This window comes from Talaromyces proteolyticus (genome assembly GCF_021365285.1).
Source record: "Talaromyces proteolyticus strain PMI_201 chromosome Unknown BGW36scaffold_10, whole genome shotgun sequence".
Taxonomy (NCBI): domain Eukaryota; kingdom Fungi; phylum Ascomycota; class Eurotiomycetes; order Eurotiales; family Trichocomaceae; genus Talaromyces; species Talaromyces proteolyticus.
In genome coordinates, this window is record NW_025764286.1 from 1,135,894 (window position 1) to 1,150,464 (window position 14,571).

Consider the following 14,571-nt stretch of genomic DNA (forward strand, 5'->3'; position numbering starts at 1 on the left):
TCGGCGTCGACTGGCCGATTTCAATCCAGACTGCATATGCAAGTGCATCACGCCGTCCGTGTCTGGTCTGTGATGTGTAGGGCTAAGAGCCGCTTCACATGCTACCACAATCGGGCAAATGGAGGAGGGTTAAGGTCTATGCGAGGAGTCGACTGTCTGAGTTATATTGGTATCACACTGCTTCTGGCATTGCAGATATAATAATATTAGTTTATGATAGACGGACGGTACTTGTACTAGGTGCATAGACAATAGCTAATATTATATTTACTTGGCCAATGCTTATCTTCGGCTACTATCGATATGCCATAACAGTTGTGTAAGCTCAAACTCTGATTATGAGCAACCCTCAGGTGACGACACTAAATGCGAACTGTCTATCAATCTCATTTATACCCGAATAGAAAAAAAAATGCAAGCCCAGATTGATCAATGCTGTACAAACAAAACATGGTAAATGGTAAATAGTAACGCCGCAATGTAAAATCACTTTTCGCCTCATTTCTTCTCAGTCTTGCGTTTCTTTCTATCTTCTTTCCTTGCTCTCCGTTCTTGACTCGTCTCATTCCGGTGTTTGGAAGACTTCTTCTTCGCATCCCCACGTTCCCTTTCCCCGGCACCAGACGAAGCTTGTGACGAGGTGATAATATTCTTTGTCTTCTTCTTCTCCGATCCTTCCACCCCCTCTGCTTTTCTCTTGTGCTGCCCCGACGGAACCCGAAACGCAGGCTCATCCGCTTCTGACTCGGAACTCGAGCCAACCGTCTCGGCGGGTATATTTCCGCTTCCTACAGGATGAAACCGCATTTTCAGATGCTTCGGTTGTGGCCGTGCTGGGCGTTGCGTGTCCTGTGGAGCTTGTACATGCAGCGCGTCCTGACCTGGCAGCCGCACCAGTTCTTGGAATGTGTAGCTTTGTATCTTCTTGATATCTTTCCTGACGTATGCATCTGTCTTCTCGTCGTAAACCATCAGCGCTTGTGTACCCTGCTTCTGTTGCGCATCGGCCGGGATTCCGTAGTCTACCCCCTGATGAGTCAGGACAGGTTCGCCGTGTAATGCTTTTTCGAGGGTGATCTCTCGGATTTTGGAAAGCGGTAAGAATGATGGTGCGGCGATGTGGAAGATCTGTTTCCCCTCGAGGTTTGAAAGCGCAGACGACGCGGATGACGTTGGGCGGGTTTTGGACTTGGATGCTTTGAAGCCTGCTGGGGGCACGAATGCTGTAGACCTGGCTGTGCGTTTGATATTGCTTGGTCTTGAAAATGTTAGTCTACAATTGAGCTTTTGAATCCGGGTGCAAATCCGGGCGCTTTCATACTTGTCATTGGTATCTTCCTCCGACTCTGATCCAGATGAACTTCCACTATCACTTTCTGAATCAGAACTTGAGCGGTCTGCTGCAGTAGTCTCTGCTTCAGGTGCGCTTTCCATCGACTCGTCGGAGTCGTCGCTGACAACGACCTCTTCGCTCAGTAATTTCCCCATTGCGAAGCTCTCTTCAATGCGGTTTTGATATTATCAAGACGAAAGTAGCTGAAGCAGTAATTCCACTTTCAATAATGGACAAGTATATAATATCTCGTAGTAATGTGATCCATGGAGGATCTGCAAACGACAGCATCAGCATTGTTATTCAACGTTGCGGGCAACTTTTTTTGTTCCGCACGCACGGACCAGCGGAGATAGCAGATGCGATAAAAAAAAGTGCAAAGTGAATCTCCAATTAAAAAGTAGTTTGACAGCAACTTGGATCTCGAGTAATGAAGCGAAAAGCAGAGAAGCAGCAAGATGCTGGTTTGTCCCAACGCAAAAGATTGTGCAGTGCACCGCTAACAAATGACCTGTGCAGGTCCTCGCTCAGCGGTAAGTGCTGTTGCCGCCCGCCGAGCTCGACAGCAGCAGCAACAACAGCAAACGCAAACGCATGCGCCGAGTAATGTCGAGACTACTACAGAACCGCTACTTAAGAAATCACGAAATTCGAATACTCAGAAAGTGAACAGGGAAAATCCACCGAGGCAGGAACGAACGGAATCGAAAACGTCACTCACATCAGTCCCTTCGAGCGTCGAGGATCCAGCGGCCAATTCGAGCAATGTCGAAGCCAGCGAGGTTCTCAACGATGAAATCATAGAAGATGGGCTTGATATAACCGTTGGCTCAACCATCGGTGCCGAGACGAGCGGTCCAGAGAGGGAAGAGTATGCTAGAAGTACAGCGCATGTCAAGTCAAATCTGATGGTTTTATAGATTCGAAACCCCATCGAGACTACCTACAGGGGCCGAAAACTTTACGCTCTCAAGACATCGGTTGACGGAGAAGGATGTGGTTTACAGTGACGAGCACAGCCTGTGTGTGCGCATCAAGGAGAAGACGGTACGCGCAGCAGTCTGATATCAGGATTTTCGGTGCTAACAGAGTATAGACTCTTGTCCTGATAGGTATTTACGATATATGGGTCAAGAGAGGGGTGATAAGCATAATGGGCGCTAAGCTACACCCTTCCCCTAATACATACCGAGTATATGCGCCATCGACGCATTCGCTTCCGGTTATTAAATGCGTCAGCGGTGTTGAAGGCTCTGCCGAGATTGAAATACAGTCATGCTCAAGGAGCATTTTCCGGCTGAAGGAATTATCGCCTTTGTATCATCGCATCTGGAATAGCAGTGAAACTGTCGGAGATAGGACAACGCTGAAGGGGGCTTATAAAAGATCGTTCTCTATAGTAAGTTGTTCCTTTTACAAGTTGATTATCTTCTAACGCAAACCAGCTCTATACATCATCAGATGATCCTCTTAATCGGCCTCTCCGACCCCTCCATTTAGATAAGAAATGGAGTGCAACGATTAAATCACTTTCACAACGCGGCACTGGTTTGAAAGTGTTGGTCTGTGGTCCAAAGGGGGCTGGAAAGTCGACCTTTGGACGGTATCTACTTAACCATCTCCTCAGCCCAGCACCGCAAAACGAACAAGGTCCCAGCAATCCAGATGGTGTTGCGTATCTAGACCTTGACCCGGGACAGCCAGAATTCGCTCCAATGGGGAATATATATCTCGCCCATCTTCGCAAACCATGCCTTGGACCTCCATTCTCTCACCCGACACTGGAAAATTCACGACATGGCAGGAGTATTCGATGTCATCACATTGGAGCAACCTCTCCAAAAGAGGATTCAGATTACTACGCGCTAGCCGCTATGAACCTCCTCGATCAGTACCGCGCGCTGCTAGCTACATTCCCGCAGTGTCCCCTGGTGGTCAATTATCCTGGCTGGGTTTTCGGTCTTGGCCTGGAAGTTGTCACCTGGCTGATCCGCTCGATGGGACTCTCGAACGTCATATATATGAGCGAAAAGGGTCCTATCGAGGTAGAAGAGCCGCTGCGGTTTGCTGCGACAGAGGCTGGTATTCCCTTGACCACGTTACCCTCCCAACCCATTGATTTTGTATCACGATCAAGCGCCCAGTTCCGCTCCATGCAGATGCAGTCGTACTTTCACCTGTCACAGTTGGGCGGACTGCAGAATCCAGTATGGTCCAGCGCTCCGCTTATTCACCACAAATCTATTCATGTCAATTATTCCGGTGAAGATCAAGGAATAAGCGGGATCATGGTGTTGGGAAACCGACACGACCCTGCAGTACTAAAAGATATAATTAACGGGTCAATTGTATCCGTTGTCGCAGTCGAAGATGCGAATGCTATTGAAGACACCACAAACCAAGTACATCCAACAGACACTGCCGAAGAAGACGTGGACATGGCAGAAAACTCCCTAGAAATGTCGAACAGAGAAGAGGAAGGGGACGAAGCTAGCGACCATATCACCCCAAATTCCCAATCACTGAAAGCACGGCTCGATGCCCACGTTACCCGCAGTCCCAACACTTCTCTCCCCTACCTATTCTGCGGCGCAGGCAGCTGCACTCCCCTCAACCCCAAATCAGCTCGATCTCTTGGCCTAGCACTCGTCCGAGCCGTCAAACCCTCTACCCAACAGCTAGAACTCATCACTCCAATACCGAGTTCTCGTATCCGAGAATCATTTGAACAGGGCCACGTCCTGGTGCTGGTACGCGGTATGCTAGATAGCCCCGACTGGGCATTTAGCGAAGAATACCACGCCGCCCGCAACGCCGAGCAGAATCACGTTTCGTCCATCTCTATTGCCAAAATGCGCGGGGAGGAGGGTAGCGAGGCGGAGGTGAAGGAGCAGCGTGAGGTATTGCAACGACTACGCGGCCGGGTTAGGCGCGCGAGTAGAGTGCCTTGGATGGATGTTGTCGAGGATGGTGGTGCACGACAGTCGCGAGAGAGGGGCCAGGAAGATGGGATCTGGAGGTTGCGGAAGAAGGCATATCTCGGTAGTGACAGTGAGCTTGAGTGATGATAGCCAGGAATGTATATATAGACTCTTGACGCTATTCTCGACGGCGCAGCTCGACTGTAACACCCTTGATTGGTGGTATTCACAGCTACATGTGAAGTTTTCAGCCCTTAAGTGCAATTGAGAGTGGAACCTAGACGGAACGTCCTGGAACCAACAATTTTCATTATGTGTAGAGATGTATTTGATACTAGTTCTTCCTCAACAGACTATTCAATACAGGAAGACTTGCATACATGGAATCGTCGTAGTCTATACACATTGGAAATGAGAACTCGCGATAAACTCTTTTCTAGAATAGCAAAATTCTATAATCTCATTTCATCTCTTCCCATTGCACACCTATCCATTCCTCCCTCCACCCAGCCTGTCCCTCCGCAGGCCCACAATCAGCAGCACATACACCGAGAATGATCGTTCCCCATTCCATCCCCGCATCATTCTTCCCTAGCCCGATACCCTCGCGACCATCCTCAAGGACTGTGATTGTATGCGGAACGAGCTGCAACTCAAACACACGCTCACTACCACACTTGGTACACCGAGGCACACGGTTCCTTGAGGCGCCACCACCACTTGCAGCAACATGACCCCCCTGAGACTGTTGATGATTTGGGAAAATTGCCGCAACGGCGTCATTGCTAGAATAGAGAAGCGGCGTACCGCGGAATTCGTATCGGAGCACCTGCTCAGGATTATAGCCGAGTCGAGTTGAGAAGCGTAAAAACGACTTGTCTAGGGACGATTCAAATGTGTCTTTGGTATCTGCTGCGCCTGCTTTGGATGCATCTTCCTCTTCTATATTCTCCACGGTTGTATTGGTTGGTATCGTGGGGGTTGAAGGTCGTGAGAGCGTTTCGTACTCGGCGTCGAGATGGTATTCGACGTACGGAGGCGGGAAAGCAGATTGCGGCGGCCATGGGAGCACGGGGCCGGAAACAGCGGGCTCTGGAGGTGGAGAAGAAACACGTACCTTTGATGCAAAGGATTCGGATAGCTTGTTAACTGGTGTTTGTGGTGGCTTTGCTGCGAGTGTTGATGCTGGTGGGAGCGGTGCGAATGGGTTGTTTTGACTTGACGGGCTAGACGAGGTCGAAAACGGGTTTGCGTTCGCAGTCAGACTACTACCGCTGGATGAAGGAGGAGCCCCAAATAAAGCAGAGCCGAGGTCTGGTTTTGGTTTTGTGGGTGTAGGCTGCTGCTGTATTTCAGGGTTTGGTGTAGTCTCTTCTGACGACGGTTTTTGTTTGGAGGATTGGCTGCTCTTGAACTTCCTGATTCCTCGCAATGCCCTAATGCTACCAGGTTTTCGGTTGCAAACCTTCCTAGGACATCCAAAGACATACAATCGTCTTTCATCGTCAGGGAAATGCTCGGGTAAATCGCCGTTTAGTTGGAGGAGCAGCAGCATCGGGTTGTTGCAAACTTTGCAGTTGGCCAGGTCGCCAGGAGGGGGATTGTTCTCATCCAACCAGGTCTGCCATAAATAAAATATTAGACAAATCCTTCAATAGAAAGGTTATAAAAGGGACAAGTACCGGCCATCCTCCTAGGTGGCTGATCGTGTCATCTGTAGGCTCTGTAGATGCGTAGCCCAGTAATACTGTAGTCTCAGTGTAGTCCCCCGCATCCTCCAGCCCGGAGGAGTCACTGTCATAAGGGTCCATAGAATTTAAACCCTTTTTCTTTCAATTCTTGTTTCTAATCGTTTTTAGTAGGGTTGTATTTGTGAATATCGAGTTCTTTTCAATTGCGCAACACAGGTTTGTTGTATTAATGTTTAGTCAAAAAAAAAAGATTGATGCACGGAGCCCCGCACACTACCAAATAATTTTCAGTTGAGCCTCGAAATCATGGATTTGAAGAGATGCCTGATGCTTTTAATCATTTGAGCTATACGTAATGCAATATACAAATAATTAATATTATAGATATCAAAATTTGAATACCCTAACAAAATATATAAAATATTTACCAAAATATTGCCATAAAGTTGTAGTTGCGAGTTAGATTAGTCATATTGCTGACTCAGCTGGTTGGCAGTGAAGATTTTGGCACGTGTGAAACGTTGCTGTTTCATCAACAGCAGTTGTTTAGGAGTTATCTCTAGTCGAGCTCTATGAAAATCATATTTCCAAGATTCTCCATTTCGCTCCTCTCAGCAAAAGCACACCAGGTGGGCATTCATGTTGCACACTCTCTTCCTCCTAACCAGACCCTCCGCCTATTGTAACTAGTGGGCCGTCCCGCTCCTAGCAGACTGACTGATCAAGCCCACTGAAGAATCCCATCCTGCTCCATCTTTGATATCAAATCATCAACCAGCGATGGCTTTCCGTTTTAGTTGTCTGCCAGTTGATTGATTACCGACGTAACCTGTAACGCCATCAACCAGCCGACTCCACAAACATACGATCGTCTATAGCATATCCCTATTGATGGGCATATTGTTGCTATCGACTATACTCGCCATCTCTGATACCCCTTTGTAATCATCTTAGATTTTTGACACTTTCTCATTAATTTGTACCTGATTGCTTCCTTCCATCAGGATTAGTTACGCTCTCAATTCCCATCCTTCACCTGTCCTTCCTTATCTTCATCCATACATCATCCAACGATGCAGCTTTACCAGGAGCTATTATGCACATTGTTCCTAATATGGGCAGCCGTTTTGGGGACGGATGCATATAGTCAAATTCCTTTGCGGTCAGAGACTGACATAGGCGCTCGCAAAGTTGCTATTATAGGTATGTGATCAGGGCCATGGAAACTGACATGTGCTAAACCCCCAAAGGTGCTGGCTCTGCCGGGGCATCGACTGCGTACTATCTTCGTCAGTTTGCAGATTACTCGGATATTCCCTTGAATATCACGGTGTTTGAGCGCAGTCATTATGTCGGAGGAAGATCAATAACTGTTGATGTCTTTAACGACCCTCGGTATCCAGTGGAGCTGGGAGCCTCAATCTTCGTGTCCGTGAACTACAACCTCATGGAGGCGGCGAAAAGGTTTGATCTCAAAATCTCTGGCGCGCCTCAGAGTCGTCCAGAAGAGAGCCAGGCAATGTTAGGAATATGGGATGGAGAACGTTTCGTCTATGTGCAGAGCCATTCTATGACATGGTGGGACACTGCGAAACTCCTGTGGCGATATGGACTGGCCCCGATACGCACGCAGCGGCTTACAAAGAACGTTGTTGGGAAGTTCTTGAATCTGTATAAACCGCCATACTTTCCTTTTCAGTCTCTGTCTTCTGCTGTGGTTGAACTTGAGCTCCACAAGGCTACGGCTGTTACTGGTGCGCAGTTTTTGGAAGCAAACGGCATTTCTGACAGTTTCTCAAGTGAGATTATCCAAGCAAGTACCAGAGTCAACTACGGGCAAAATCTTGGCTTGATTCATGGTTTGGAGACCATAGTTTGCATGGCAACGGATGGTGCTGTCGCAATTGAGGGCGGGAACTGGCGCATCTTCTCCGGGATGCTCGATTTCTCTGGCGCAAAACTTGCTTTGAACACCACAGTCACATCTATCACACGTAATGACGACGATACTCTAACGCTCTCACACATAACAAACAACAGTCCTCCATCCGAAACGACCTTTGACGATGTCGTGATTGCGGCACCGTACCAGTCGAGTGGGATTGAAATATCTCCAGCATTTGAGCGCGTTCCTGACAAGATTCCATATGTGAAACTATACGTGACGCTATTTGCATCACCTCATCAGATTTCTCAAGCGTACTTCAATCTATCGAACCAAAATGAAGTGCCAGAAATGATCTTAACCACACTGCCAAAAGGGGTGGACCTGGGTTCTCGCGAAGATGGCGTGGGCCCGACTGGATTCTGGAGTATTAGCTTGCTGCGAGTAGTCGATGCTCTGGTAGAAGGCTCTCTCCAAAATCATTATGTTTACAAGGTTTTTTCACCCGAAAGACTATCCGCAGAATTTGTGGCTTCCATACTCGGCGTCGATTCACCTGCGGAATCCGAGAATACAACGATTGGGGATCTTCCAAGTCACCACGTCTCCTGGTTCCACGAAAAGACCTGGCATTCTTACCCATACGAGTACCCTCGCCAGACATTTGAGGAGTCCAAGCTCGAGCGCAATGTTTGGTATACTGGTGGCATCGAGAGCTTCATTTCGACCATGGAAACTAGCTCTCTTATGGGAATGAATGTTGCTGGGCTGATGGCGAACGAGTGGCCAGAGATACTCCGCCCAAGCAAGCGGGTGAGCTGGAGCAGGTGGTTTGAACAACGCAACACCGAGTTATAGCTCTTTAACGAGGAGGGGCTATGATTTCATACAGACTCTCGAAGAAGGCCTCATCTCACCATTTGATATGCTATGAGACTTTCCTAGGCTGTTTTTGGTTAGCGGCTAGTGCTACATCTGATCCTCGGCCTCAGCCATATCGAATAACATTAGATAGTAGAAGGATATGAGGAAACTATGTTTATAATAAGATATATCTACACACAAACATATACATATACTATCAGCCTGTGCTTTATATATACGTATTCAAAATTATCATGATAAGTCATGATAAGTCATGTTTATCGTAGGCATGTGATTGGCAGGGCGGCAGTGTACCCTCACATGCAGCGCGCGTCATTGGCTGCCGCCCTATGATGCGATGCGCCTGATACGCCGGCTGTCATGTGTTTCCAGGCGGGTTCCAGCCTTCCTCTCTCTGCTCGACACGCCGCCGACAAACACGACAACTGCTTTTTGCTAGGACCTTTTCGCCCTGTAATTACTATACCCCCCTCATTTCGGTCACATCGTCGTCGTGGATCATGGCCCTCCAACGTGTGACAACAGCTGGTGGCTGATCGTTCGTTGGCACTCCGAATAGTCTGCTCCGGACCCTCGTTGTTTAGGATTCCTGACTGCCTGTAAGCCTCTCCATTTCTGCTAGCCTTCATACTTGACATATCTCCTTGACCGACTTTTCTCGACCCCCTCTGTGATCCTTTCAGATGCTGCGTTGGAGCTGCAGTACTTACGAATTTCAATCAGGTTTATCTATCTGACCGCCGAATCATCACCGCATTTTCTCTTCGGAGCCGCCCTCGTTCCTTCGAAGTATAGAGATTCCAAGCCCCGAATCCAGACGCCAAACGTCTCCTGGGCCCTTATATTTTGTCGTGAATTTCCTGTTATATATTCTAATTTGACAAATCTCCCTCTGGCGGCAGCTTGTAAAATGGCTTTCCCCGGTGACGAGGGAGTGGGACGCTCCGCCCACCGCAAGCATTCAATATCCAAGTCTATTCATCGTTTACCTTCATATATTATACCTGACCGACTCAAGAACAACGAGGATGATGAAGAGGACTTCACGGCCCCTCCAAAAAACCTTAGTGGCCAGGACTTGCCCTACATGAACCGCTCCATCTTTTCTATGATCGCCGCCGCCGGGTCCAGGTCAGATTTTCACACTCGATTTGATGAATCTAGTGATAGCGAAGGGGGGGATTCAGAGAGACTTAGCAAGACCGTTGCATTTCCAAAGCACGCTTCCAAGTATAGGTCGGCCCGAGGCGACCAAGGTACTTCACTATCACAGCCTATCCCGGAGGAAGCCGAACAACAAGCTCAGTCTCCAAGTGACAGCCCGAGTGCAAGTGAGAGTAGTGAGAAGCAACGCAGGAAAAGTGCGGGCAAAGCTCTTCTACGATCGATACCGAATATTCGAAAATCCAGCAAGGGAAAACAACCCATTCGAGCTACAGAGGCTGATAAAACCGAAAATGACGCTTCCCCTTCTATGGGAAGCCCAGAAATCACAACACCTCGTTTGGCGCCTGTGCTGAGTCGAATGATTGAAGCCCAGACACGTTTTGATACCGCGGCTTTGTCAAACGAAGCGCATGCAGAGCTAGAAAAAGAAGAAAACATTGACAATAATGATCAAGAAAAGTCGAAAAATCTTTTGTCAATCCGGTTGAAAGAAATTTTTGGACTTGAGCGCCCCGAACGTGTTATTGGAGAGTACCCCTGCTGGCTGATCCAAAGTATTGCGCTTCAAGGGTATATGTACATCACCGAAGGGCATATTTGTTTCTACGCCTACCTCCCTCAAAAGTCGAATACAGCTATTAAATCTGGATATTTGGGCAAGCGTGGACGTAAGAATCCAAAATATAACCGCTATTGGTTTTCTTTAAAAGGCGACGTGCTGTCGTACTTTGCCGATCCCTCTAAGCTCTACTTTCCTAGCGGGCATATTGATCTTCGTTATGGCATTAGTGCTGCACTCTCAGAAAACCAGAAAGGTCAAGAAGTGAGGGACTTCACAGTGACAACGGATCATCGCTCCTATAGCTTTAGGGCAGAGAGTACTGCGAGCGCCAAGGAATGGACGAAGGCCTTGCAGAAAGTGATATTCCGTTCACAGAATGAAGGCGGAAGGGTAAAGATCTCTATTCCGGTGGGGAATGTGATAGATATAGAGCAAAATCCTATGATGGATCTGGCGGAGACATTCAAGATTAGAGTGGTGGATATTCACGAAACTTATGCGATAGACGAAGTACATTCTTGTTTCTTGGATATTGACTGGAATAAAGCTAACGATTTTGCAGTATTTCTTTTCATTTTTCAACTACGGCCAAGATGCATTCGATGTCTTGAAGGATTTAGTAAATGGCACCTCAGCCCAAGAAGCTTCAAAAGAGCCTGAAACAACACTCGCGTCGAATGATAATATGGAGGACCGTCGCCGTCAGAGATCAGATTCATCGGTTTCTGTTTCTGAACAATCAAGAGAAAGTGGCTCACGTCAAAGGACCGGTAATGCACGTTTACCCGGTCAAGAACAGCAGAATGACTCCGAATCATTTGTTCAGTCCCTCAGCCACGCAACCGACTCATCCATGAGCCTGCAGTCACATTCGAATACTGTCGTTACCGCTAGTCAGATACTGACCAGGAGTGATGTCTTTCAGTCTCCTACAATTCATAGATCACAACCTTCTTCTGCAGGCGATGTAACTGGCACTTCATCAAGGAAGGAGCGCGATCAACTGCCTGCACAGCATACATTTGAAGGCACTTCCGCTAGTCTAATAACTGAAGACGATGGGAACGAAATTTATAGCACCTCGGCTCCCACAATACAAGAAATTGTACGGGCGGGCGCTTATCCTCTTCAGCGAGCGGCCGGGTTTGCCGAATATCTCAAAAGCCGTTCTCGGCAGATGAGTAGCCTTTTGGCAACCGAGTCTATGGGGTACATAGAGAAAGTTTCAGGCATGTGGATTGGAGGAGGAAAACATTACACAGAAGGAGAAGATTGTTCCTCAGACCGCCTTCCTGACCACGACGACGCAGAGACGAGCGGCTCATTTGGGGACCGGTTTCGTACTCATTTTGCTCTCCCGCCGAGTGAGAAGCTTCGAGCTACTTATTATGGCTATCTTCACCGGGTCTTACCTCTTTATGGGAAGATTTACATAGGGAACAGCAAATTCTGCTTTCGGAGTCTTCTTCCTGGTACTCGGACTAAAATGATACTACCTATAAGAGATATTGAGAACGTGGAGAAAGAAAAGGGGTTTCGATTTGGCTATCAGGGTCTTGTCCTCATCATTCGTGGTCACGAAGAGCTCTTTTTCGAGTTTAATACTGCAGATTCTCGCGATGATTGTGCAGTAACTCTGCATCATAGACTTGAATCAGTGCGCTTCCTGGAACAGTCCAGTATTTTGATGCAGAAAGATTTGGACGAGGCGGATGCTGCAAAGACGGAACAGCAATTGCTGCAGGAAGCAAGACACAGCCCGTTAGCTGAAGATTCTCTCGAAGCACACCCGATTTTTGACGATCCACGGGCGTCAATCATCAACTTCAAACCTACCGAACCGTTAAAAATCACATGTCTTACCATAGGCTCTCGAGGTGACGTTCAGCCGTACATTGCTCTCTGCAAAGGACTGCTCGAAGAAGGACACCAACCAAGGATCGCAACCCATGCTGAATTTGAGCCATGGGTTCGTAAACATGGCATTGACTTTGCCCCAGTCGAAGGTGATCCGGCAGAGCTGATGAGAATATGTGTCGAGAATGGCATGTTCACCTATTCATTCCTTAGGGAGGCATCCCTTAAATTTCGCGGGTGGATTGATGAACTTCTATCCTCGGCATGGGCTGCTTGTCAAGGGAGCGATGTACTCATTGAGTCCCCAAGCGCCATGGCTGGAATTCATATCGCCGAAGCTCTTCGAATTCCTTATTTCCGCGGCTTTACAATGCCTTGGTCCCGCACCAGAGCTTATCCACATGCATTTGCGGTTCCTGAGCATAAGATGGGCGGTGCATACAACTATATAACCTATGTCATGTTTGACAACGTCTTCTGGAGAGCTATTTCAGGGCAAGTGAACCGTTGGCGGAAAAAAGAACTTGGACTTCGCAGCACCACTCTCGACAAGATGCAGCCGAACAAAATCCCTTTCATCTATAATTACTCGCCTTCGGTAGTTCCTCCACCTCTTGACTACCCCGATTGGATTCGAGTTACTGGTTATTGGTTTCTGGACGAGGCTGCAGGCTGGACTCCTCCCGCAGAACTTTCTCGATTTATCAAGAAAGCCCGTGAAGATAATAAGAAGATTGTCTATATCGGCTTCGGATCAATTGTGGTTTCTGATCCAGCGGCACTAACTCGAACGGTGGTCGAATCTGTTCAGAAAGCCGATGTTCGATGTATCTTATCCAAAGGCTGGTCAGACCGCCTTGGTGATCCAAAGAGTGCGCGTGCCGAAGTTCCTCTGCCTCCAGAAATTCACCAGATACAATCAGCTCCACATGACTGGCTGTTTACTCAAATTGATGCTGCCGTTCACCATGGGGGTGCTGGTACTACTGGGGCAAGTCTTCGTGCTGGTGTTCCAACCATCGTCAAGCCCTTTTTCGGAGACCAATTCTTCTTCGGGTCTCGCATCGAGGATCTTGGTGTAGGCATCTGTATGAAAAAGCTCAATGTCAGCGTATTCTCTAGAGCTCTCTGGGAAGCAACGCACAGCGAACGGATGATTGTCAAGGCCAAGCGCCTTGGCGAGCAGATTCGAAAGGTAAATTCGTGCTTCTCTTTAGATGGTTTTCATCACTAACTCTTTTATTTCTTCAGGAGGATGGCGTTTCGAATGCCATTCAGGCAATATATCGCGATCTTGAATACGCCACCACTCTCACTCGCCAACGTGCCACTCTGTCGTCCACTGCAGACCCGACCAACGGATCGGATGAGCAACAAATGATGGACACAGAATTCGAAGAGATCGACGAAGCCTGGACTTTTGTTGATGACGACACCGATTTTGACCCGCCAAAGAAAGAGCATGGTCTGTATCAGAAAAACGAGTCGCGGACAGCCTAATTTGCTTTGGCTCGCTTTTGCTGCTCTACTCATGTGAAGAACGAACGACGCTACGATAATTTATGCCCTGTGTTGCTGTAACTGGGGTGGCTGAAGGCCACCCGATTGCTTATACTCTTATCTAATACTTCTTGGACTTGTCATGTTCCATGCTGTTATGAAGTTGCAATGCCATATATATTGATCCTGTGACGCTTTTCATGTTATGTATTGCTTATAATAGTCCTGACGAACTTGGACACGGCCCAGACTAGATACCATTTTATTTACGCTGCGATGCAAATACACGATTACATTCTACTCCTTACCTCGATTTAAATTATTTCGTTATAGCATTAAGCATAGCTCCGATGTCGTCGGCTGGAGACCGCCCATCACGCAAAGCTTGCCCGCGCTATTCCCGATGCGAGTTTGGCTTGGGCCTGCGGGGTTTTATCGGCCAGCGGGTCTGTGACTCTTTAAAATTTTTGAGTGCAGCAGCCAGGCCAACTCTGCAGACGAGTGATAGAGAGTGAGATAGTGCAGGTCAATGCTTAAATACCGTCAGTGTTCCAGTATAGAGCTCTGGTGTCTTTAATTATCTACATTAACCCTTGAGAGCGTAGAAGGAAAGCAAAATAGTGTCATAACTTCGCAGAGCAAGCTGGCTCGGACTCCGAAGGTCCCTGTAAGGCCAGATGGTATTTAATACACGTAATACGTATTTCAAAATTAATACGTCTCATTGTTATAGTATATACGAGAGATAATAATTTTCCATCCCGTACATA

At 47.7% G+C, this 14,571-nt stretch overlaps 5 protein-coding genes across 5 annotated transcripts; 3 read left to right on the plus strand and 2 right to left on the minus strand.

Moving 5' to 3' along the window:
• Positions 1–349: 349 nt before the first annotated feature.
• Positions 350–1,659, minus strand: BGW36DRAFT_31773 (DNA-directed RNA polymerase I subunit RPA34.5-domain-containing protein). Its single transcript, XM_046212587.1, has 2 exons — positions 1,322–1,659; positions 350–1,258 (listed from the first exon to the last, which is right to left on the minus strand). Exons 1-2 carry the CDS (start codon positions 1,486–1,488, stop codon positions 499–501), a joined length of 927 nt encoding a protein of 308 aa, XP_046068866.1. The 5' UTR covers positions 1,489–1,659; the 3' UTR covers positions 350–498.
• A 180-nt stretch (positions 1,660–1,839) lies between these two features.
• On the plus strand, positions 1,840–4,398 carry BGW36DRAFT_302384 (putative RNA processing protein Grc3; the record flags this gene model as incomplete). The annotated part of the gene is made up of 4 exons (XM_046211776.1): positions 1,840–2,204; positions 2,254–2,380; positions 2,430–2,732; positions 2,779–4,398. 4 exons carry the CDS (start codon positions 1,840–1,842, stop codon positions 4,396–4,398), a joined length of 2,415 nt encoding a protein of 804 aa, XP_046068867.1.
• Positions 4,399–4,714: 316 nt separating this feature from the next.
• Positions 4,715–6,065, minus strand: BGW36DRAFT_302052 (programmed cell death protein 2; the record flags this gene model as incomplete). The annotated part of the gene is made up of 2 exons (XM_046211744.1): positions 4,715–5,875; positions 5,937–6,065. 2 exons carry the CDS (start codon positions 6,063–6,065, stop codon positions 4,715–4,717), a joined length of 1,290 nt encoding a protein of 429 aa, XP_046068868.1.
• A 953-nt stretch (positions 6,066–7,018) lies between these two features.
• On the plus strand, positions 7,019–8,688 carry BGW36DRAFT_302627 (putative prenylcysteine lyase; the record flags this gene model as incomplete). Its single annotated transcript, XM_046211811.1, has 2 exons — positions 7,019–7,148; positions 7,196–8,688. 2 exons carry the CDS (start codon positions 7,019–7,021, stop codon positions 8,686–8,688), a joined length of 1,623 nt encoding a protein of 540 aa, XP_046068869.1.
• Positions 8,689–9,346: 658 nt separating this feature from the next.
• On the plus strand, positions 9,347–14,108 carry BGW36DRAFT_385664 (UDP-glucose:sterol glycosyltransferase). Its single transcript, XM_046216941.1, has 3 exons — positions 9,347–10,954; positions 11,007–13,496; positions 13,553–14,108. Exons 1-3 carry the CDS (start codon positions 9,626–9,628, stop codon positions 13,799–13,801), a joined length of 4,068 nt encoding a protein of 1,355 aa, XP_046068870.1. The 5' UTR covers positions 9,347–9,625; the 3' UTR covers positions 13,802–14,108.
• Positions 14,109–14,571: the final 463 nt, after the last annotated feature.